We start from the raw sequence: 21,785 nt of genomic DNA on the forward strand, positions 1-21,785 counted from the left end.
GAGATATTAATGGATTAACTGACATAAAAATTGGTTGGTATAACCAAACATTATTTTTTTTAATGTGCTCACTGTTCATCTTCTCTAGTTAGCTGGTACAGAGGTAGCTTCTTCTGGAGTTCTGTGAAGTGTCACTTTTTATTTGATATGGATAAAGCTCTGAGCCTCATTCAGAGGTGGAGCAAAACAACTGCAGTTTCCTCACCTGCAGTGGTGGAATTGAGAATGCCCTTTCTAGCAAAGGACACCACCAGTTGTCCTTGCACTTGGCATCAAAGAGCAAGGAGATTGTGTAAACTCTGCAAGTTGGTTCTAAGATTAGGAATGTGTGCGATGCTGATGCTGGAACTCACCACTTTGCACACAGTCATTGACTCCCAATCAACAGTTCCAAATTTAATTTCGCTAGTTTATTTCATGTGTAAAAGCTTTTTGCCTTTTTCTTTAGTAGTTTTCTTGGCCTGTTATCTGAATTATTGCTGTTTGGTTGTCTTCTGCCATCGCCTGCTTCTCTGGGTCAGAGCATTATTGCTAGGAAGGGTTCTGGTGAGTCACGTAGCCCCAGGAAAGGCTCAATTAAACATAGACTTGAATGACCTAGATATGAGCCCTTGTGTTACAGACATTGCAACCTTTCCTCATGACTTATTTTGGTATTTAATTATTCCTTTCCACAACAAAAGAACTTGTTTGCTTTCCAATACCCAGACTTAAGTTTTCTTACTTGCAACATAAGCTTACTTCTGTTCTTCTTTGGCCTTCAAAGCCCCCATTTCCTCAATGGAACAGTCTTCTGTGTATCAGGAGATTTACTAGGATATCCCAAGTTTCCTCTCCTCCAGGCTAAATGACTCTAATTTGTTTGCTCTTTGCTTTTTCGATTGTTCAGCCTTGCGTTATATGTCATGTTTTCAGGATCTCTTGGGGCTCATGTTGCACTCTTCTGGGTGCTGTCCAGTTGGTTGGCAGTGCTTCAGCTGTGCTTCCCACTCTTCCTCCAGCCTCCTCTGCACTGAAGGCCTTTTTCTCAGTGGGGTGACATGGATGACTCATGTCTAGCCTGTGATCTATTATAGCCTTTGACTTTTTTCTTCAAAATTCCTTTACAAGCTTTTATTCTCTTTTTCTGGATGCAGTTTTTTTGTGCTGGTTCTTTGTGTTCTGTGCATCTGGTTGGTCAAAAATTTTCTCTTACTTGGTGTTCTTGCAGTCAGTCCCAGGGTGGTGTCATCTGCAGGTTTAACACTTGTGTTCCACTTCCTCTTGAAGAAGCAGATGATGAAAACACTGACCATTAGACCTGCAACAGGGCTTTGATTTGCAGGGACCTCACTCAGATCATCTGTTTTGGCAGGAAATGATTGATAAATATTTCTGAGTATGCTTTTTCTCTTTTTTCCCCATGGGTTTGCTTTCATTGTTGCACTATTCATGTATGAATTGGTGGTAATGGCGGGAAATCACATTTGAAATGAGACAAAAAGTTAGTTCTTGGAGATAGAAACTGTTTGGAAAAATACTGCTCTCTGGTCAGATGTATATGATTTTGGCTTTTCTCTGGTGAGAATCTTTTCAAAATCCAGTTACCACAGCATAGTAGTATAGCTTGTATGTTTTAAGCTTTTATTTTTCTTAATAATCCATTTTATTAGGGTTATCGTGAGCACGGCTGTGAGTTTTGTAAATTATTTCTGTTTTTTCCTTTTTAAGTTTTGCAGGGCTTCAAGTTTGCATGTTAGCAAGTGTTCTCTATCCTTGAGACAGGTTCTTTTTCTCTCATCTTTTCAGAACGAGTCCACAACCTCAAAAGTAAGATTCTGGGTTTTTTCACTACAGTTTTTAAAAATTGTCTGGACACAGCAGACTTCAGTTTTATACCCTAATTTTCTTTACTCTTTGAAAACTGCTTCTTTATCTGAATGTCATTTTCCACAGAATTTTACAAAATAGCAGTTAATAAAATCAGCTTTCTTGATTACCTCATTTTTTATTTTATGTTCTAGGGTTTTGACCCACCGCATCAAAGCGACACAAGAACTATTTATATAGCAAACCGTTTTCCCCAGCATGGCCATTATGTCCCTCAGAAGTTTGCAGACAACAGAATCATATCATCCAAGGTAAGGAATCAATTTGTCATGGCAAAACCACTTGATGTGTTGCTTAAGAAGTTGTGTGGCAGATGTGCATGCCTGTATTATGTCTAGTGGTGCATATACAATATTCAAAATGAAACAAACTCTGAACAGTTTTGAGGGAAAAGCTGGGATGCTTCTTGAGTAGTTTGTCTCATTCTCTCACCTTTCTTTCCTCAAAACTCAAGTATAGAGCAATTAAGCAAGTTGGTCAGGCTTTCTGAAGAAAAGTAGTTTTTCATCCAGTGTTGCCCAAACTACTTAAAAGGCAGGATGAAGCTGGTTATGAGGATTTTTAAAGCAGCTGAATTGAAAGCCAATACTCTGCATAAAATAAATCAGCAGTGGACTGCAGTTGTGGATTCCCTCCCGGTGTGTCCTTGGATTGAAATCAATAGAGCTGATGGTGGGAATGTGCCTTGTTGCTGTAGTGTTGGAGGGAATGTTACAGCTGCAGGAATTAATTTCTTTCTTCCTACCCAGGACACAAGCAGCCAAATGTCTCCAGCTGCCCCTGTCCTGGTTGGAGGAAAACATTTTAAACTTGGCCTGTAGAGGAAATCCAGTTGCTACCCCTGCTTCCCTGCTAGATGTACCTAAAACAGAAGGAATAAAAAAATGAACAAAAATTGGGTACAGCAGCAAAGTCTGGGGGAGGAGACCTGGGGAATGAAAAGATTTACGTTAGGAGAATTCAATGGGAGCAGAACTGAATTGCACTGAAAAATTGTGCATTATGTTGTAATTATTCATCTCTCTCTCCTTTTTTCCCCTTCAGTATACAGTGTGGAATTTTGTTCCAAAAAACTTATTTGAACAGTTCAGAAGAGTAGCCAACTTTTATTTTCTCATTATATTTTTGGTTCAGGTAAGTTGAATAATACTCAATTGCAATTTTTGTTGTAAATTTTGCCACTGATTTTTGTTTTATGAATTTGACTTCTCTACTTATATATTCTGTCTATAAAAAGAACACATTTCCAGTTTCTCTAGGAAAATAACATAACTTTAAATAATAATTATGTCCAAATTTAAGTATTATCCTTAGGTTTTATCTTCATGAATGCTAATGTATTTAAGTGTGCAGCTTCAAAGTCCATTGCACAGTCAGCACAGGGATTCAGTTGTCTGCCTCCAATACAACTTTAAAGCTCTAAGGGAGTAATGGAATTCCAGATATGCTTCTTGTTTTTGTGGGCATTGGTGGTGTTTGAATGTTTGTATATTTTCACTGTAGGTGGTTGTAATCAACAGACTATTGTGATACAGTTCTAAGATCTTCAAATTCAATTTGTTCAAATAAAATGACCACACATGTTACAATTAAAATCAATAGTTTGCCAGTTCTGAAGACCGCAGTTAGTGCTGTTACTATTACAGTTTATGTCAGAAATATTGCTGTGGCTTTTGTAGCCAACTGTATTTCTTTTAATTAAGAACACCCATGAGTAGATTAGGACAGACTGTACATCTTCTATGATCTTTGCTTCTCCAGCTTTGTAATGTACCTGAATTCTGTGGGAGCTGTTGCAGGCTTAATAGATGAAGGGTAAGTGGGAGAAGGGTTCAGAGGAGAGATAGTAACTTTTGAAAGACTAATTAGTATCTGAGGCAGAGACAAGATTTTGGGGTACACAAACTTTTCTTTCATTATAAAATAGAATTATTTGAACATGTACAGCCCTCCACACTGATTAACCAACATTTAGAGTGTGGATATGAAAAAGATGGCACCTCATTTGACAAAGAATGGGGATAGTGAAGAGTTCATAAAACTTGTCTGTGGTTGTGTAAGGTGTCAGTATCAGGGCCAGGTCTGCAGCTTTTAATCCATTGCCTCCTGTGTCCCTTGATCTTGTTCTTCCACATTTAAAAAGAAGGACATCCCTAGGCTGAAAATTCCTGTGCTGGACTAAAGTCATACAGTTCTAACTTAGGCTGACAAAATGTGTTGTCCATCACATCTTCCTGTTAAGAATAATGACTGTATCATTCCTGTTATAATGTTTCATGCTGTTTAACATATTGTAGCATGAGGAAGATGGGAACGTGCTGAAGATGGAACATAAATGTTATTAAAGTAACCACGGACAGCGTGGCTTTTACTTCTTTTTAATGCAGATTTCTCTCTTCAGTTCAACATTGTGTCACAGTTCTTTAAAACTACTGCATTTCAGGAGTATCTAAATGAACAAATAAGGATCTAAGGGCAGGAATTAAGTTCTGAGTGTAATCCTGTTCTCTCAGTTTGTGTCAAGTGGATGCCCTCACATGTATGGAAAATGTCTTCTTGTCCATGTGTCTGCATTCTTGAAAACAGAACAGCAAAAAAGTTTAAGTCATTTTTGTTCATTTGTTAAAATGGAGATCTGTTTTTAGTCAAATCCCTTTTAGAAGTTCATTAATATCTAATATTTTTTCTTTTTATGAGGCAAACCTGCCTTTTAAAGCTGACCACCATGGTACCTTCCCTGTCCTATGAATCTCGTGTGGCCAAGATGCAGTGTCTGTCATTACCACCTTTTCCACTGGGGATGGCAGAGCTGGGGCAGGGTCTCATTGTGTGATTTCAACTTGCAGCACAGTCCAGTCCACGTTGTTCACCACACATGTGCATGCCCAATACGAGGTGACAGACTGCATTTTGGTGACACGAGGTGTGTCATGGATGTGTGTCCAGCTGCATGGCAGGCAGAGGACCATGGTGTCCTAGTGAAATGTGACAATTCCACCAGCACAAAACCTGCTTAATTTTCATATGTGAGCCTCTCTTGAGAAAGAATGAGAGAGTACAGATGGCATAAATGCCATGATTAACCCTATCCAGCCAAAAATAAGATGCTTTTGGTAGGGTTTTTCTTGCTCAATATGCTGCCAAGCTGAAATTGTAGTGCTACAGTTAAAGAACAGACAGTATTGCAGGCTAGGTCTCATTTTTGTTGTGTTCTATAAATTGTCTGTTTCTGTGAAAAAAACCCAACCAAAAACCTCATGTGTGCATTGTAAAGTGCCATGATCTGTTTTCTCTGTGAGGTTCCTCCCCCAGTGATAGAGTAAACTTCATGTATGACTTTCTTTTCTTCTTTAATGATTCCCAAAGCAATGCCATAAGTCTCAGGTAAAGTGGATCAAATCAATGTCTGTGGTTTTGAGTAGTTCTTGTGTATATTTCCTTTACAGCACTTGACCATGTTGATTTTTTCCTGCAGCAGAAGAGAACCACTGACATCCCCCCACATACAGAACCTTAGTGTGTACACTGCACTTTTGGCATGCCAGCAATAATTGCACAAATTGTAAAAACCGCATGTTAACCTGGGGCAACCAGAAAGGTGCAGTCTAAAAAAAGTGTTCTCTAATATCTAAACCATTGGAAATTAATGTTCTTAACTTTATTTTCACTTCTAAAGTTGATGATATTATACTCTACAATGCTGGTAAGCAGTAGATCATACAGAGTGTTGAAACAGCTTCATAAAAAGGAGATTTCCTTCCTTTGTAATATGCTTTTGAATTCATTTTTCCACGATGAAATTATACCTTCCTTTTAGTAAGGGCCTTTAAAAATGTCACATGCTTTACAAATGTGACTAAGGCTGCTCTGTGCCCTAAAACGTTTGTATGATTACTGATGTATTATTTAGTAGTTGGAAACAGAGTTTTGCTTGAGAAATTCTGCAGGAAATGCAGTAAAAATACTCACAGGTTATAATAAAGAGTTTGGAAAATAGTCTTCTTGCTGCCTTTTTTTTTTTTTTGAATGTACAGTTGTAAAAATAACATTTGAACTAATTTTTGTATTTTCTTTTCTTTTAGCTTATGATAGATACCCCAACCAGTCCTATTACCAGTGGATTGCCATTATTCTTTGTCATAACTGTGACAGCCATAAAACAGGTAAAGGGGAAAAATCTGGCAACATGAAGTCCTACTGAAGTAAAGTTACTTAACAGAGTCTGATCAGGATAGTGCTTAGATACTAAAAATACATAAAAATGGTGTAATTTTTAGAAACTATTTTGGGTTTAATGCTTCTAGTTAGATGCTTCAGCATTTGGTTGGTTGTCAAGCACTCAGTGACTCACTGCAGTACCCTAAAATGGACAGTGGATGACTGTCAGGCAGCATTTTTGTCTAAATATTACATGTCACTTGTTATCAGACCTTTTCTGAAAGCTCCTCACTTATTCCTTTGGCACACCTCGCTGCCTGTTAGAACCAGTCCTCCCACATCACACCCTGGGAAAGGAGCTTGGGCAGATGAAACAGTGATGCAGGGTGTGTTTGTCAGTAGTTAAAAGGCAAATTTTGCCCCAAGGGGTATGTTTTATGGTGTAAAATGTGTATTAACTGTGATCCTGTACCAAGTAAAAGCTCTGGTATAGAAAGCTCCTGGTCTTCTTTGGTTGCATAAAACATTTTGGAGTGTTTCATAGCACTTAAACTCAGAAGATTTTTCTTATTTTAATAGAAATCTTGTTCTAGCACCATATTACATCCTTCTGAGACCTAGAGCCTCTGGAATCAGAATATAAAAATAAAAGAAAAAGAAAAAACTGTCTTCTGTTTTCTTTATGCCCTTAAAGCAAGAGGAGAAAGAAACAAGCTCATAAATAAAGAAGTGATGTGGATAAAAATTATAATCTCTTCTGCAGGGAGGTAATTTTCAGGAACTGTCCTCTTCAAGGGATTTGACAGTGCTGTCGGGAATAGACGCAGCCTCATAACTGAAAAATAAGCAGGAGAGTGTTTCAGAGCTGTAACTGGAATTTCAATTTGCCTTCTGTGCCAGAAAGACCCAAAGCCACCCAGAAATAGGGCAAAAGTAAAAATAGTTCTAGTTTTCAAGCAGATAGAAAGGTGTCTGGGACAGTGCTTCTTAATGCTGGAGTAATATTTGGACTAATATTTCATCTTGTTGCTGTGCAATTTGTTTATGTAGAATGCCCTAATCCTATTCAATTGCAGTTGTTACCATCACCCCCCAAAAAAATCACATGTTCAAAAGCTATAATAATAAGTAGGCAATGGATAATGAAACTGTGTGAACTAAAAGATTATGAAACAGAGTTAAAAATATTAGATCACTTTTCCCAGAAAGAAATTGGACTTGTGTAAATCTAAAATAGTCCAAAATAATATTAACACCACCTAACCACTTAACAACACTTCTAGATGTCCAATCTTGCATTGGGAAATGTAACTCTCTTATCATCAATTTCAAACCGAGATTCTGTCATTCCTTCTGGAAGCTTGAATCATTCATGACTTGCCAGGTATCAAGAGATTTTCTGGTTGTCTTAATATCTCTGCAAGGACTATTGGAACCACCTAAACTGATCTAATGGACTCTCATGTTTCTTCTACCTGCTGCAAAGGAAGCAAGCAATATTCACAGGCTGTTATCTTGAAGGGACAGTGAATTGTGCTATTTCCAACAGGCTACCCTCAAACAAGGGAGAAAGACAAATCTGTTGGAGTGCAGAGGGAAAAATCTTCAGTATTGCCTCAAAATCAGTTCCCATTTTCTCTAAACCGAAGTGTAATAGGAAGCAGATTTTAAGGAAAGAACCGCTTTTTGAAAGCTGTGGGGCATTGGTTCTATACAATGTTACATCAGGATAAATGTTAAACTATAATTTAATATTCTCTCAAAAGATGAAGGGAAAAAAGCATTGATCATATGAAGGTTTGAGAAGCTTAGCAGTGGATGGAAAAAGTCCCCTGCTTTCCAGAAAACTGGTGAATGTGGCAACTCTTGCAAATCTCAGAACTCAGCCTTGTTTTAATCTTAGCCAAGGAGACAGAACTTTTTCTACTTGGAAGTGTAACTACACCTAGGTCAGAAGAAGGACATACAAGACTGCAAAGTGATGCAGCTCATGCTGTGTCATTTTGTCTGTCTTGTTAGCCAGAGCACTTTCTTCCTTATGCCTCTAAAGATCTGTATGCAGTCCTCCAAGGAGTTCAAAGTTAGCAAATAAATAAAAACAAAACAAAAAGTTCAAAAAAACCCTGACAAATCCAAGCCAAAATACAACAAAATAAAGGTACTTTCCAAGGAACTTTAGGAAACAGTGCATTTTAATAAGTTTATGGGTATTTAGCTGAAGGAACACAGATGTTTACTTGATTGCCAGGTAAATTTTAAACAGCTACTTTGCAGGTTTTGATTAACTATAGACCTAAACTGAAAATGACAAACCTGGTAATACAAAATGCAGATCTTTTCTCAATTACATTGATGCAGTTATTTAAGCAGGACTTAAGAATATCATTTAATTGAGGGATTTTAATCTTTAGTTTACTTTTTTGCAAGTAGGCAACATTCCCTGTATTCTTCTTGCATCTTTCTTTTTCACTGTATTTTTCCAATGTTTTCAAGTGAGGATAAAATGCCGCAGTAGGTAAATTTGGGGTGAATTTGAACTGACCACACTAATTTGGCTCTTAAGAATTCCCTGGTGTGAGGTGTCACCCTTGTGTTGGAGGCAGGAGGTGTCAGATGGAGAAAGCGCTGAAATCTGTACTTTCTAAAGAAGGTAAATTTCAGTTCTTTGCCAAATGCTCACGTTGCTCAGCTGTTCAGGTTTGTGAGACAAATGCCCCAAGGTTACTGGATGTTAGTTAAATCCTTGTTTTCTTCTGTCAGTCACCTTTAACAAGGAGCTGTAGGTACTGACTCTTGCCTTTTTATACTGCTTAGGAAGGATTCAGGAGTCGTACTTAGGGACTTCAGGATTCTGATGTCCCAGTATCTCTCTGTATGGCTGCTATTACAGTGTGCTTTTTAATTGTTGTTTTTGAAGCATTTGGCATATAAAACTCTTTTCTTTTCCCCATTCTCCCTGTTTTTCATCTTTCTTTTCAAACACAGGTAGTGCAGTTGTGCTGTCCTTACTCATTTGTGCTAATAACAGTGGAGATGTGTGAAGGTAGAATTGCAGCACTATTTTTAACATGCAAAATTCATCATATAACTTTTCCTACAAACTCCAGTCAACCACAGAACTCTCTAAACTGCATCTGCATTAGTACTTCTTGTACTGTGACATTCATATAATGTTTGTCGGATGCATTGGGATTATGCCTGCTGTTTCACACAGCTGCCTTCTTCTGTCTGCGCACTTCTGAGGAAATGTTTTTGGCTCTTTCACAGTTCTTATACCTACATTTCATATACCGAAAAGCATTTTAGGAAGTCTCTATTATTGCAGATTAGTTGCAGGAGTCTTGCCAGGTTGTAAGAGACATTCGAACTTCCTGCATGATTGATCCATTTCCTGTGCTTGCTAGTGGGGCTTTCCAAACAGTACCTAGACTTGGAGATCAGAGATTAATATGCTATTATGATCTAATGCTGTTAGATTAAACAAGCAGTGGATTCATACTTTAGGAAAATAGGAGGGGAATAGTATACTTGGATTCACAATCTTGAGTGTTTGCACATGTGTGTGCATGGGATAAAAGGTGCCTAAACAGTTGTGAAGTATCAGGTAAAGAAAAGCTGCTTAGTTTATCAATTAAAAGCTCAGTTGCTGCAGACTGTTCCATTAGGGCTCAAAAAGAACAAAAATCTTCTCCGTCATCTTCTCTTGCTGGACAGAGCTGATGTGTCAACAGCATGTCACACAGAGTTAAGTCTTGAGATTTCATGCATGGGCTATGGCAGTAACTATAAGAAATGCTGTATGTTATGACTTGAGAAAGTAATTTCAATCTGTTACTTCTGGGGAAAAAAAAAAAAAAAAGAAATCCACAAAGGAGCCTGAGGACTGACTGTTCCCGGTTTTGTGGTGTATTAATCCATATAGATCATAGATTTATTGAGTGCTTGGTCATTTGATCTGCAGAAAATGTCACTGCCTGTTTTTGTTTTAAGAGAACATGGGACTGTTAAGTTTCCTCACCACTGCTGCTGCTTTATTTGCCTTTACATGTTTGTGTAAAGTGACAAAATTAAGAGGTTCACAGGTTCTTGAGTAACAGCTGGAGCAGAAACTCAAGAGAAGTTAGTAACTGTATTCAGACAATACAGGAAGTACTTTGAATGCATTTGCTTACTAGATTAAATTTAGCCTATTTTTTAGTTTTCTTGCTTAAAAAGTAGATTTTTATGTGTTTTCCACAGGGCTATGAGGACTGGCTGCGACATAAAGCAGACAATGAAGTCAATGGTGCTCCAGTTTATGTTGTTCGAAGTGGTGGCCTTGTGAAAACCAGATCTAAAAACATTCGGGTAAAGGACAAACTGAGCATTTTGTTTCTATTACACAGCTACAAGTCTTGTTTTATAATAGCTAATTGTTGTGGTTTGGTAACAATGCTGAAATGAATTCTGCCCTTTAAACCTCTTTGTATCTTTCTGATCTATGTTCTCTTTGTTAGGTGGGGGACATTGTCAGAGTAGCCAAAGATGAGACTTTCCCTGCTGATCTGGTGCTCCTGTCGTCCGACCGAGTGGACGGTTCATGCCACGTTACCACTGCAAGTTTGGATGGAGAGACCAATCTCAAGGTCTGGGTTACTTCTCTGACATAGAATGTAGTTAATTTGTAGTGCCATTTTTCCTTCAGCCTGTTGAAATACCTGCCCTGGTAGTCCTGTAGTAACCCAGTGGGCCCTGTTTTACAGACACATGTTGCAGTCCCAGAAACAGCAGTGCTGCAGTCTGTTGCCAACCTGGACAAACTGGTAGCTGTTATAGAGTGTCAGCAGCCAGAAGCAGATCTATACAGGTACCACTTATTAGTAAATATTTTGAAATTAAATCAAAATGAGGTGTTTAATACTCAGAATGTTACAGATTAGAATTAAAATAGTTTCAGACATCTGCTTGAATTTCAAGTTTTAATAATCAGCTTATGTTTATACATATGTACTTACTGAAAGTTGCAAGTGACAAGTTAAATTTGAGTATCTGAGCAGTAAACGAGACATTATAATACTTATCTTTTTTATTTTAATTATGTACATTTCAGTTCTAATGAGTAAACGTGTTTCTAGATTTTAAAGAATTAAATGGCCTACAGTCTGATCAGGTTGAAGAAAATTCTATAAGGTTCTGCTGGAGATTTCAATATTATATAGGATATGTTAAAGTGGAATTGACTCAAGTCTAATTCTGAGGATATGTGTTGCTCATATTTATTTCGCATATGCTCCAGAGAAGATTTGAACTCCATTCTTCAGCAGCAAAACCTTACATTAAAAAAGGGATATCAGAGTGTGCTTTAACATCAGCAAGCAAGGTTGTAGACTCTGTAAAGCAGCATCATGGGTAGCAAAATTTATGTTTCCATCCAAGTTTCTTCTGAGTTGTATAATGGGAAATGGTAGCTATGAAGTAGTAGTTTCTAAATCCAAGTACATTATCGCAGCTGTTCTGAAGTAAGCTTGGAGATCTTTTAGAAATATTAAGTATTTTAAAACTAAGATACTCAGTTTGAACAGAAGTTCATATATTTGATATTCAGCAAATTAAGATACAATCACTATGGAAGTGTGTGTCCCTTTTTGTGGCTGGAATCATGCTAAATAAGTGTGTGTCAGATTTTTAAATGTGTAGTAGATTGGCTTTATTAAATAAAAAGTTTCTATTTCTGGTGGATAATGTGCAAACTTACATTTGTTGAGGAATTATTTCTTACTGAATCATCAAGAAGTCACAATCTGTTTTAAATGAATAGAAATATAATCTTTTGTGTTAATTAATCAGAGTTAATAAGCTTTCTCAAATGCCTGTTCTTATGAGGGATAAATGTTTCTGTTGCTAAATGTGTCCTGTAAAATTATTGCCAGTTTTGCCATGTTGATTTAGTTTGATTGTTAATAAAAGTTGATTTATTTTTTACTTGTGAGCCATTTAATGACTTTTTGGTAAATATAGAGAAGGTTTTTACATATTTGAGTCTTTATGTAGCTAGTTCTAAGACATATCCATCTTTCCTAGATTTGTTGGAAGAATAACTGTAAGTCAACAAGCTGAAGAAATAGTACGGTGAGTAAAATTGAATAAGGTGATTATTTAGAACACATGGAGGCGGTTAAAATCTTGACCATCACAAGGGTTACTGTTGAATATATGAAAATGGGAGGTATTTTTTTCTAAAAGTATCAACTGCAGCTGCATACCTTAGATTGAGATGAGAAAAAAATGAGTGAAAGAAGTTCATTACTACCCAGTGTTACAGATTTAATACAAGAGTTCCGGAAAGCTTGGTTGTTGCGAGGCAGGTAGGTTTTGGCACTGGTAATCAGCTGGTAACTTTGTTGTTATTCTTTAATTAAAGAATTTATTGATCTGAAACAATTTCCACTGACATTTATCTATACTAGAGCAGATCCCCTGTCATCAGAGGCACAGAGAAGGAGTTTTTGCAGTTGAAATCCCTAGAAATTCCTGGTTTAACAAAGCCTCTGCCAGGAATTTGTAATTTTTAGAATCTATTTCAAACTACAGCTGGACTGTGCAGACAAGTGCTTACATCTGTCACAGGCAACACAGCTGTGTGCACATAATCATGGACTCACCACCTTTCCTTGTACAGTCACAGCAAGTAACAAACTTGCAATTACAAAAATAAAGATGTGATGTCGTTTACAGACTTCCATCTCGACTTCCTGGAAAGATTTCCAGTTGCTATGGGTTGGTCCCAGCTACCAGTGAGGCATCCAAACAGCTGCTCATTCAATTGCCACAACAGGATAGGAGAGAAAACAGGAAAGACAGGAGTGAGAAGAATCATGGTTTGAAATAAAGACATAGAAATCACTCACAAGAAATTGCCAAATTTTCAGAAATATTTAGCATTCAAGTTTAGTTATTTTATCTTGAAAGTTGTTGATTGTTCAGCTTTCAAAAAAACTTGGTCACCTCTTCTGAAAAGGTGAAGTGCTGTGTGTAAATTTGTCACAGAAACAGGTAAATCTGCTATGGTTCTTTCACTCCTCTAATGTCCAAAATGGTATCCTTTACACTTTTTTTTTAGTGAAATTTCTACTTGAATTTTAAAAGATTACTGTTTTCCATGTAATATCTGCCTTCCATCTGAGGAGCTGAATGTCTCTCAGTCTGAGGCTGGGAAACATCTGTTAGCTTTGGATGGGAGTGACATGGAGTTCAGAGTGAATCGAGGAGTTTTCAGTGGTTTTGCAAGAAATATGGAAGTGTAGCAGCCAGGTGACTTGGCCTCAAGTTCAGTGGTTTAGTCACTCTCGCCAAAAAGCCTCACCCATGCCACCCCCAAAAACCCACTCGGCTGTTCTCTAAGGTCACTTTTGCTATTTCATTTAGAGCTTTTCAGAATTCATTCCTGCCAAGCTTGACAGGTGCAGCATTGGGCCAATTTATCAAAATAATTCAGTTGATAACATAAAACAGCTGTTTTAAAGGGAGGTGAAAAAAATAATTACAAGTTCTGACTACTAGTGGAGCTGTATCTTCTGTCTAAGATAAACTTGTCTGGTCTGTGTTGCACTGATTCAGTTTTGGTATTTTGGGTTTGTCAGGCTGGTTTTACAGAATTGAATCCAGAAATATAAATTATGCTTCTTATATGAAAAATTTAAATGCATAAGCATGTAGTTGCTTTTAATTCAAATTTTCACTTAAAGTCTGAGTGTAGCCTAAAATATTAACATATGTATGTTTAATTTAAAGAATCCATCATAATCTATGAGTATAATTGGTACACATGGTATTTGTGATGGGAACTGTTACATTTGCAGTAACATTTCAGTTAAATTTTTGACTGTGGAAGGTGGCTTGTGGGTTTGGCTTTGTTTTTTAGTGAATAACTTCACCTTATACTTTCAAAGGGAATTCAAGTTTAAGAGCTTTGTTTATTTAATAGTGATCATGGCCTGCATGCGGCACAGCTAAAGGAAAAGTAGGGTAAACCCAAGGGTTTGCATGCCAAAGCACTTAGCATCAGAACTTTTAATTCTTTTGTTTCTACCTAATATGTCAGTCTGGCCACTACAGTTGTTAAATTTCTGCTTTCATGTGAAGTAGTGGAAAAAATACCTTTTTTTAAATTTCAAACCAACCCTGCTGGCAGTTTCTAAAGATAATACAGCTGCTGCAGTAGAACATATGGTTCCAACCTTATATTAACCTTGTTTCTAACTAGACCCTTATTTTCACAGCACTGCTTCTGGTGAACTTAGCCAAAGAAATGAATGTGTTATTGTATTGTGATAGATGTGAGGAAAAAACATCTATTTTACCTTCTGAAATTTTATCTCCTGTGTTAGGAAACAAAATTGGCACTGCTGTGGTGGTATCCATCTAATTGTTTGCTTCTTTGATGTGAACAGCTTTTGAACTATGTAGATCATTTCAGTCTGACAGAGGGGTAGAGGATTGATAAATTAGCCAAACCTAAACCAGCACTTTGGGTGCATTGTGAGCTTGACTGGTTTCTTGCCTGCTTCCTTCCCAAGTACCTTGTGGCGCTCTCTGAAGCAGCCATTTGGAATATTTAGCTCAGTCAGTAGTTATGGGATAGGGAGCAGTGGTGGAGGAGTATGGCAGTGACCAAAGGAGACATGAAAGGAAACAGAGAGCTCTGTGGAGGCGTGTGGGAGGTGTGGTGAAAGAGGTAAGATCACTGATTGAGTTGCTGCATTGGGAATTCAGAGGGGATATAGGACAGCTTTGCATAGGAAACTGGATTTCAGTACTTCTCCAGAATACAGAACAGCTGATGTTTACATGCTGATATGTCTATTTCTTTTTAGACCTCTTGGGCCTGAAAGTCTCTTACTTCGTGGAGCAAGATTAAAAAACACTAAAGAAATATTTGGTTTGTAGACATCTAAATATTTAAAGAGTATTCTCTTCTTAAAGCCTGTTGATGAACTGTGTTTTAATTCTACTTGACTGAAGAAATTGTAATAATCTTGCTGACTGTTACCTGAGGGGATATGATTATAGATGAAAGTAATGATATTATGTTGAAGAACCTCTAAGGATATGAAGTTCCAGCTTTGCTTTGTGAAAATATTTGAAGTGGTTCGATAAAGGAATAGCTTAACTTCAATGGATAAGTGACTGTTCTTACTGTTACCTATTGTTGAAGGCTTTCTCCTGAGATTTACCATGCTGATTTCCATAAAATACATATTGAAGAGCAGTACAGTCATAATAATGAAGAGTGTTAAAGTAGGTGTTAAAATTACTTCAGTAGTACTCTTTTACTACAGAAGAGTCTTGCAAATAGTACAAAATACTGTCTCTTAATAAACACAGAAGTAGTACCACCTTTTGCTTTTATCCTATATCTCTCAAAATGAAAAATCCTGCAAATTGTATTTATGCAGAAAATGAAGTCTGACTCTTCCCCCCTTCCTTCCCAGGTGTTGCTGTGTATACAGGTATGGAGACAAAGATGGCATTAAATTACAAGAGTAAATCTCAGAAACGGTCAGCAGTAGAAAAGTATGTTTATTTTCTAATATCTCTCTTATTTGTAGAGCTTTAACTTGGTTTTCCCTGTGTAGCCTTAAAACCCTGGTGGTCTCATCATGGAGTTGTAGGCAAAGGGAAGAGTGTTAATTGCTTTGCCTTCAGTAGGGAGCTATAAAGATAAAATCCATTTTTTTGATATTACATCCTTTAGTAGTGTACAAAGTGGAAATATCCAAGCTTGCTCCTGCTTGCAGGGTAGGTGTTACTATGATAGATATTTATATTGAATCTCATTATTTATTTTAAAAGGAAAAGGAGTTCTGGTATGTTGCCTTTATTCCAGTTACTAAAAATCTGAGAGAGCCCCCTTGCATTCTTGTGCATATATAGCTACATACAAACAACAGTATGTAGCACAAGAGAAGTTCAGTTGTCAAAGCATGGGCAGGAAGGATGGTCTGGCTGGTTACAGAACAAGAAGCAGGTGTGACTATCCTGCTCTAGCCTGGCCTGGACTAAATGTTCAGCTGCACATGGCAGTGCTCTTCTAACTGAGGAAAGAGTGTGGCTGTGCTTGTTTGTACTGCCTGCACAGCCTGGCAAGCTCCTTGGGGCAAAAGAGGACCAGTGTGGGACTGTAGGTGTGACACAAGTCACCTGTTGGGGTGTTCCTGCACCTTAATCTAGTCTTCATATTGCTATATAGAGAGTTTATCTTAGTCAGATGTAGAATTTCTTTCCCATTCTGTTGCCTGCTTGTCGCATAGGAACTTTATATCTGTATCAAGCACAGGCTACACTTTCTAAAAAAGGCCCAACAAGTTTTTGATCAATTCATGTAACCACACTGTGTCAACAGACGAGGTAAAATAAACTGAAATTTCTTGCTTTATTTCTTTGCCTCTTTATAGGTCCATGAATTCCTTTTTGATTATTTATCTAATAATCCTCCTCTTTGAAGCCATTCTTAGCACTATTTTAAAGTATGCATGGCAAGCTGAAGAGAAATGGGATGAGCCTTGGTATAATGAAAAAACAGAGCATGAAAGAAACAGCAGTAAGGTAACGTAGTTCTGCCCAGTTGCATATCTGAGGGACACTCAATGTCATATATATTATGTCTCCATTCTATGTGTAACCACCACATAATCCACTTGCAAGTCTCTGTGCTGTTGTCTCAGTGATTTTTGAGTTAGTCCCCTGTAGCCTCACCATTGTGTAGAAACATTTCTACCTCTGTTACTGGTTGGACTTCTTCCTTTATGAAAAGATCAGACTTTTTGAAAACTTTTGAAAAGGCTTTGTTAGGACATATTTCTGATGGCCTGGGTTCTAATTATTGTTCTTTAGGATGTCTTTTGTCATTCCATAAAGGAAAAGAGGACGAGGAGGGCTGTTCTTGTGTATGTTCTATTGCAGTGATTTCACAGTTCAGGAATTCTGTACGTTCTGTGATGTTGAGATGGTTTGGGCAATTTCGTAAGGCTGTAATTTTGCTCATGCTCCTGCTTGCCTGCTCAGTTCTCTTTACAGATTGAAGGGATACTTTAAAGTGTCCCTGAAATCTGTGGTTCTGAAAAGTACGTCTTTTTTCAATTAGTCTGTATTTTCCTTTGTTCTCTTTAATTTTTGATTTCTGTATGAGTCTGCCTTTGTCCAAAGCAGTTCAGGAGCTTAATCTGAAATAATTGCTATGCAAGTTAGTCTAGCCTATGGAGCCTTTCAGTTATGAAGAGAGCAGGGATAAGTATTTCCTCAATCTTTACATTCCTTTGCCATCAGGAATGTAGAGAGCCATGTGTGTTTCTGCAGTGTCATTCTCCTTCTGTCATGTCTTTGTTTTTCTGTCTCCCATGTTGACTTCCACAATCTGCTTTGCATTTCTCAGCATGCTGACATCCTTACCCAGAGTGCTTTCCCTGTCCATCTCCTCCTGTGTGTGCAGATTGTTATTTCATTGCCATTGCTTGAAGAAATTCTCTAACTTAAGTAATTGTCACTGCCTCCCTTAGATGAATTACTGCTCTCACTTTCTATCTGATTTTTCTGGTTTAGTCTGGAAGATCTCTTTAGGCACAGAATTTGCTGAGTTTTTGTCATCTACTTTAATTATTTATTAAATACTTACAGCAATGCTCCCTAAAGAGGAAGAACAGACATTATTTAGCTTTGCAAATTGTTGACTACTTTTATGCTTCCTTTATTTAAAATGTTCTCCTGCACCAATATCTGGTGGAGTTAAAAGACATGCCTGGTTTTTGTCATCTCTAGTCTCCCTTGCTCAAGATTCAAGTGTTGGTAAAAGTCTTTCCAAAATACAAGTTAGATACTGAGTTTGTTGTGCAGATGAAAAAGAGACTGTACTGTTGCACTTCAGGGGTTGTTAAAATTACCATACCTAGTAAAAAGAAGTTTCTCTCCTGTCCCATAGGTGTTGCCTGATATGTGTGTGTGGAACAAAATTATTTGAAGAGGCATAAAAGAAATCCACATGGTCCCTTTCTTTTTGTGTAGTCTGGATCACCCAAATCACTGGGGAGTGCCAGTAAACAGGAACCCTCTTGACACTTTGTTATCCTGAAACAACTGAGTGCTTGCAGATTCCTCTGACAGCATGGAAAATCACTTGTTTGCCTTCACAACTTAGGGTTCCTCATAAAAGCTTACATGAATGATGCTGTTTGATGGAATGGGGAACACATTTGATTTCTCAGACCAAACTCTTTCACAGCTGGAAAACAAAATCACCATAGCAGTTAATATTAATTGGCAGCCCTCCTGACAGGTTCAGTAGAGAGACAAAATTTAATGAAGTTGAGAACTGAAACCTCCAGTCACAGCATAAGGCAGACGTTTTGCATCAGTGTGAAGGTGTGTTACTGGGGCAACCTGCAAATGCCTGTGTTGTCACTGGAGTGTTGTCTCTCTCTTGTGTGTGTGGGACGTGGGCTTCTCTGGCTCTCCCAGTTTGTCATTTTTCATGCATATTGAAGCATAATTAAGTCACCATGTTTCGCCTGACCACTCTGGTAATCTTTGTTTTCTTTTTTTCTCTTGTAGATCCTGAGATTTATTTCAGATTTTCTTGCTTTTCTGGTACTTTACAATTTTATCATACCCATTTCACTCTATGTGACCGTTGAGATGCAGAAATTTCTTGGATCATTTTTTATTGGCTGGGATCTTGACCTCTATCATGAAGAAACAAACCAGAGAGCACAAGTAAATACTTCAGACCTCAATGAGGAATTGGGACAGGTAAAAAATATGTTGTCTGTTGGATTTTTTTCACCTATTTTCTACTTAGTTTTTAATATTAAAATTTGTTACTGTGGGCTTTTTATTACTTGTGATATGATTTCTGATTAATTTTTAAATAAGGTATAAAGACCTGATGGCAGAAGTTAAAATTCTTATATGATTTAAAAAAAAAAATCTGTGTAATAGAAAGTGTGAGTGGAGATTATTATATCTTTTCTCTCCTAACAAGTACATGCAATTCCAAGTTTGTGTTTTTGTTTTATTTTACAAAAGGTAGAGTATGTGTTTACAGACAAAACTGGTACATTAACTGAAAATGAGATGCAGTTTCGGGAGTGCTCTATTAATGGCATAAAATACCAAGAGGTCAATGGTAAACTAACTCCAGAAGGATTTTCTGAAGATTCTCCAGATGGAAATAGGCATGGTTTGGTAAGGCTCTTTGGTTTTCCTACCATTAGTCATCCTAGTTGGAAAATGTTTTATTTCAGAGAAATATTAGTGTACCATTAGCATTAAAAAACCCCCAACCCAAACATAAATCAGAATTTCTGAATAGTTTGAAGCTTTCAAGTGTCACTGAACAAATAATATTTATTAAACATGCTGAGATATGATTATTTAACATGAAATGTTTGGTAGATTTATAAGTAAAAACACTTTTTCCTTAAGTGTGTTCAGAATGGGGTTGATATGTAAATGTTACAAGTCAAGTTTTTTTTCTTTCTTCTAGGTGAAAGAGGAAGAGCTCTTCTTGAAAGCAGTTTGTCTGTGTCATACAGTGCAGATCAATGCAGATCAGACAGATGGCGCTGATGGTCCCTGGCATGCCAATGGAATAACAGCCCCCCTGGAATATTATGCTTCTTCCCCAGATGAGAAGGCTTTGGTGGAAGCTGCGAGCCGGTGAGCAGCACTGCCGAGGCTGTCTGACACAGGAATTGCCTGCCAGGGCAACCTTAAAAATGCCTCAGGACACTGGTGAAACCCAGGGCCTGGTACTGTCACCTGACTGGGAAAGCATTCAGATGTAAAATACACAACCCCCTAGGTGTATTATAAAGTGATGATTTAAAATATTTATGAAAATACCTGAAAAATTACAGTGGTCAGAGTATGATATGAATAAAATACTGCAGAAATGGGCATTCTTAATTTTCCTTAGAAGCAGAGTACAGTAATGGGGTTTAAGAGTCCTTTTCTTCCCTGCCATCTTCCCCTCCCTCCATTAATAGGCATTCTGTCTAAAGTGATCATTAAATGTATATTTTCTTTATTTGTAGGGTTGGAGTAGTATTTACTGGAATTAGTGGAGACAGTATGGAAGTAAAAAGTCTTGGAAAACCAGAGAGGTATTTGGTTTTTCTCCTTGATTATTTTGAAGGCTAGAACAATAGTGAAGATTAATGTAATGTTCGCCTTTTAATCCTCTTTGTTCATAAGCAAACCTTGCCTTTCCACAGCGTGCTCTGTTTAATGCTTTTCCCTTGATGTCTTCAAGACAGCTTGCATCTTATTCCTTACCAATTGTAGCTGAGATGCAAGAATTTTGTGTGAGTTACTCTGTGTAGGTGTGTGTTGTAACAGTTTGTATCTTTGCCCATTCCTCAAAGGTTGAGACTGTAGCAGAGTTGGAAAACTGAATTGCTTATTCGTGTCTTGTTTCAGTTCTCGAAATTCCCAGAATCAGTCTCGTCTGTGCATAATTTAATCAGATATTTTAAACTTTCCTAAAATGAGTACAAATTATTAATAACTGTATATCTGCAGTATGCCATAACTCTTTTTACTCATTTGATCTGTCAGCTAGTTGGCAGTACTTTGAATTTAAATGTCTAAAATTAATTTTCTAATCTAGTGGTAACATAACAAAAACTGATCCACTTACCACAGCACATACTCTTTTTAGACAGTCTAGATTTTTTACAAATTTGTCAGAAACAAAATGTAGTTTTCAAAGTTATACTTCAAGTAACAACAGAAGGTTGAAGAAATATATAGTAGCTGCTTGTAATTGCCAAATGTCAAGTTAGTATTCAGAAAGCTATTCCTCTTGGTAGAAGAACCTTTTATTCTTACAGAACGGAATTAAGCATATACAAACTGATAAAAAGCAATGAACAGTGATTGTTGTTCAGCATTGCTTTCGGAGTTTCTGTACAAAAATGACACTTTGAGGAAAGGTCTGTGGTGTAAAGAGTCTATTTATAAGTAATTGTCTTTGGAAATTTATTTCTAAAAATGTTTTCTTCCCGTTCCCTCTTTTAAAACACAAAATACAGGTATAAATTGCTTCATGTTTTGGAGTTCGATCCAAATCGCAGACGAATGAGTGTCATTGTAGAGAGTCCCTCAGGTACGTGATCAGAAATTGCACAAGCAGCACTTGATAACTTCTTAAACAACATTATTTTTAATTTCAGTTCTATTTGACTTTCTAGGAGAGAAGCTTTTATTCACAAAGGGAGCAGAATCTTCCATTCTTCCTCGTAGTAAGAGTGGAGAAATAGATAAAACAAGGATACATGTGGATGAATTTGCTTTGGTGAGTGTATATGCTTGCCCAGCTCCCAGTCTCAGCTGATCAGAAGAAAATTCAGGCAGTATAAATTGTGACTTGAAGTGAAAAAATTGCTGGTGACATCTTCTTGTTAGATCAGAATCTTGTCTACTCTGAATGTAGTCTTTTATTTTCTTGCAGAAAGGCCTAAGAACTTTGTGTGTGGCCTACAGAAGATTCACACCCGAGGAGTACCAAGAAATTGGCAAACGCCTTCATGAGGCCAGGACTGCCTTACAGCAGCGGGAGGAGAGATTAGCAGATGTGTTCAACTTCATAGAAAGGGATCTGGAGTTACTTGGGGCTACAGGAGTAGAAGACAAGTATGCCACGGAGTTACTTCTATCTATGCTCAAACCCAGCGAGTTTAGGATTTATACTTGAAATATGAAGTGTGAAAAGCTCTCCCACTATG

The 21,785-nt window shown here is 37.4% G+C and overlaps 1 protein-coding gene across 10 annotated transcripts in view; it reads left to right on the forward strand.

Annotated features, from left to right (window-relative positions):
* Positions 1 to 21,785, forward strand: part of ATP11B (ATPase phospholipid transporting 11B (putative)) — a 66,992-nt gene that overhangs the window by 13,207 nt on the left and 32,000 nt on the right. For all 10 annotated transcript variants that reach the window (XM_053952359.1, XM_053952362.1, XM_053952357.1 and 7 more), the window contains exons 2-18: positions 2,004 to 2,120; positions 2,914 to 3,003; positions 5,952 to 6,032; positions 10,267 to 10,374; positions 10,524 to 10,652; positions 10,770 to 10,873; positions 12,088 to 12,135; positions 14,880 to 14,944; positions 15,498 to 15,579; positions 16,461 to 16,611; positions 18,610 to 18,807; positions 19,084 to 19,242; positions 19,544 to 19,716; positions 20,094 to 20,162; positions 21,093 to 21,166; positions 21,252 to 21,355; positions 21,512 to 21,693. In XM_053952359.1, the coding sequence (XP_053808334.1) occupies positions 2,004 to 2,120; positions 2,914 to 3,003; positions 5,952 to 6,032; positions 10,267 to 10,374; positions 10,524 to 10,652; positions 10,770 to 10,873; positions 12,088 to 12,135; positions 14,880 to 14,944; positions 15,498 to 15,579; positions 16,461 to 16,611; positions 18,610 to 18,807; positions 19,084 to 19,242; positions 19,544 to 19,716; positions 20,094 to 20,162; positions 21,093 to 21,166; positions 21,252 to 21,355; positions 21,512 to 21,693 (1,934 nt within the window). The remainder of the gene's footprint in view (positions 1 to 2,003; positions 2,121 to 2,913; positions 3,004 to 5,951; positions 6,033 to 10,266; positions 10,375 to 10,523; positions 10,653 to 10,769; positions 10,874 to 12,087; positions 12,136 to 14,879; positions 14,945 to 15,497; positions 15,580 to 16,460; positions 16,612 to 18,609; positions 18,808 to 19,083; positions 19,243 to 19,543; positions 19,717 to 20,093; positions 20,163 to 21,092; positions 21,167 to 21,251; positions 21,356 to 21,511; positions 21,694 to 21,785) is intronic.

This window comes from Vidua chalybeata, chromosome 10 (assembly GCF_026979565.1).
Source record: "Vidua chalybeata isolate OUT-0048 chromosome 10, bVidCha1 merged haplotype, whole genome shotgun sequence".
NCBI classification, from domain to species: Eukaryota; Metazoa; Chordata; class Aves; order Passeriformes; family Viduidae; genus Vidua; species Vidua chalybeata.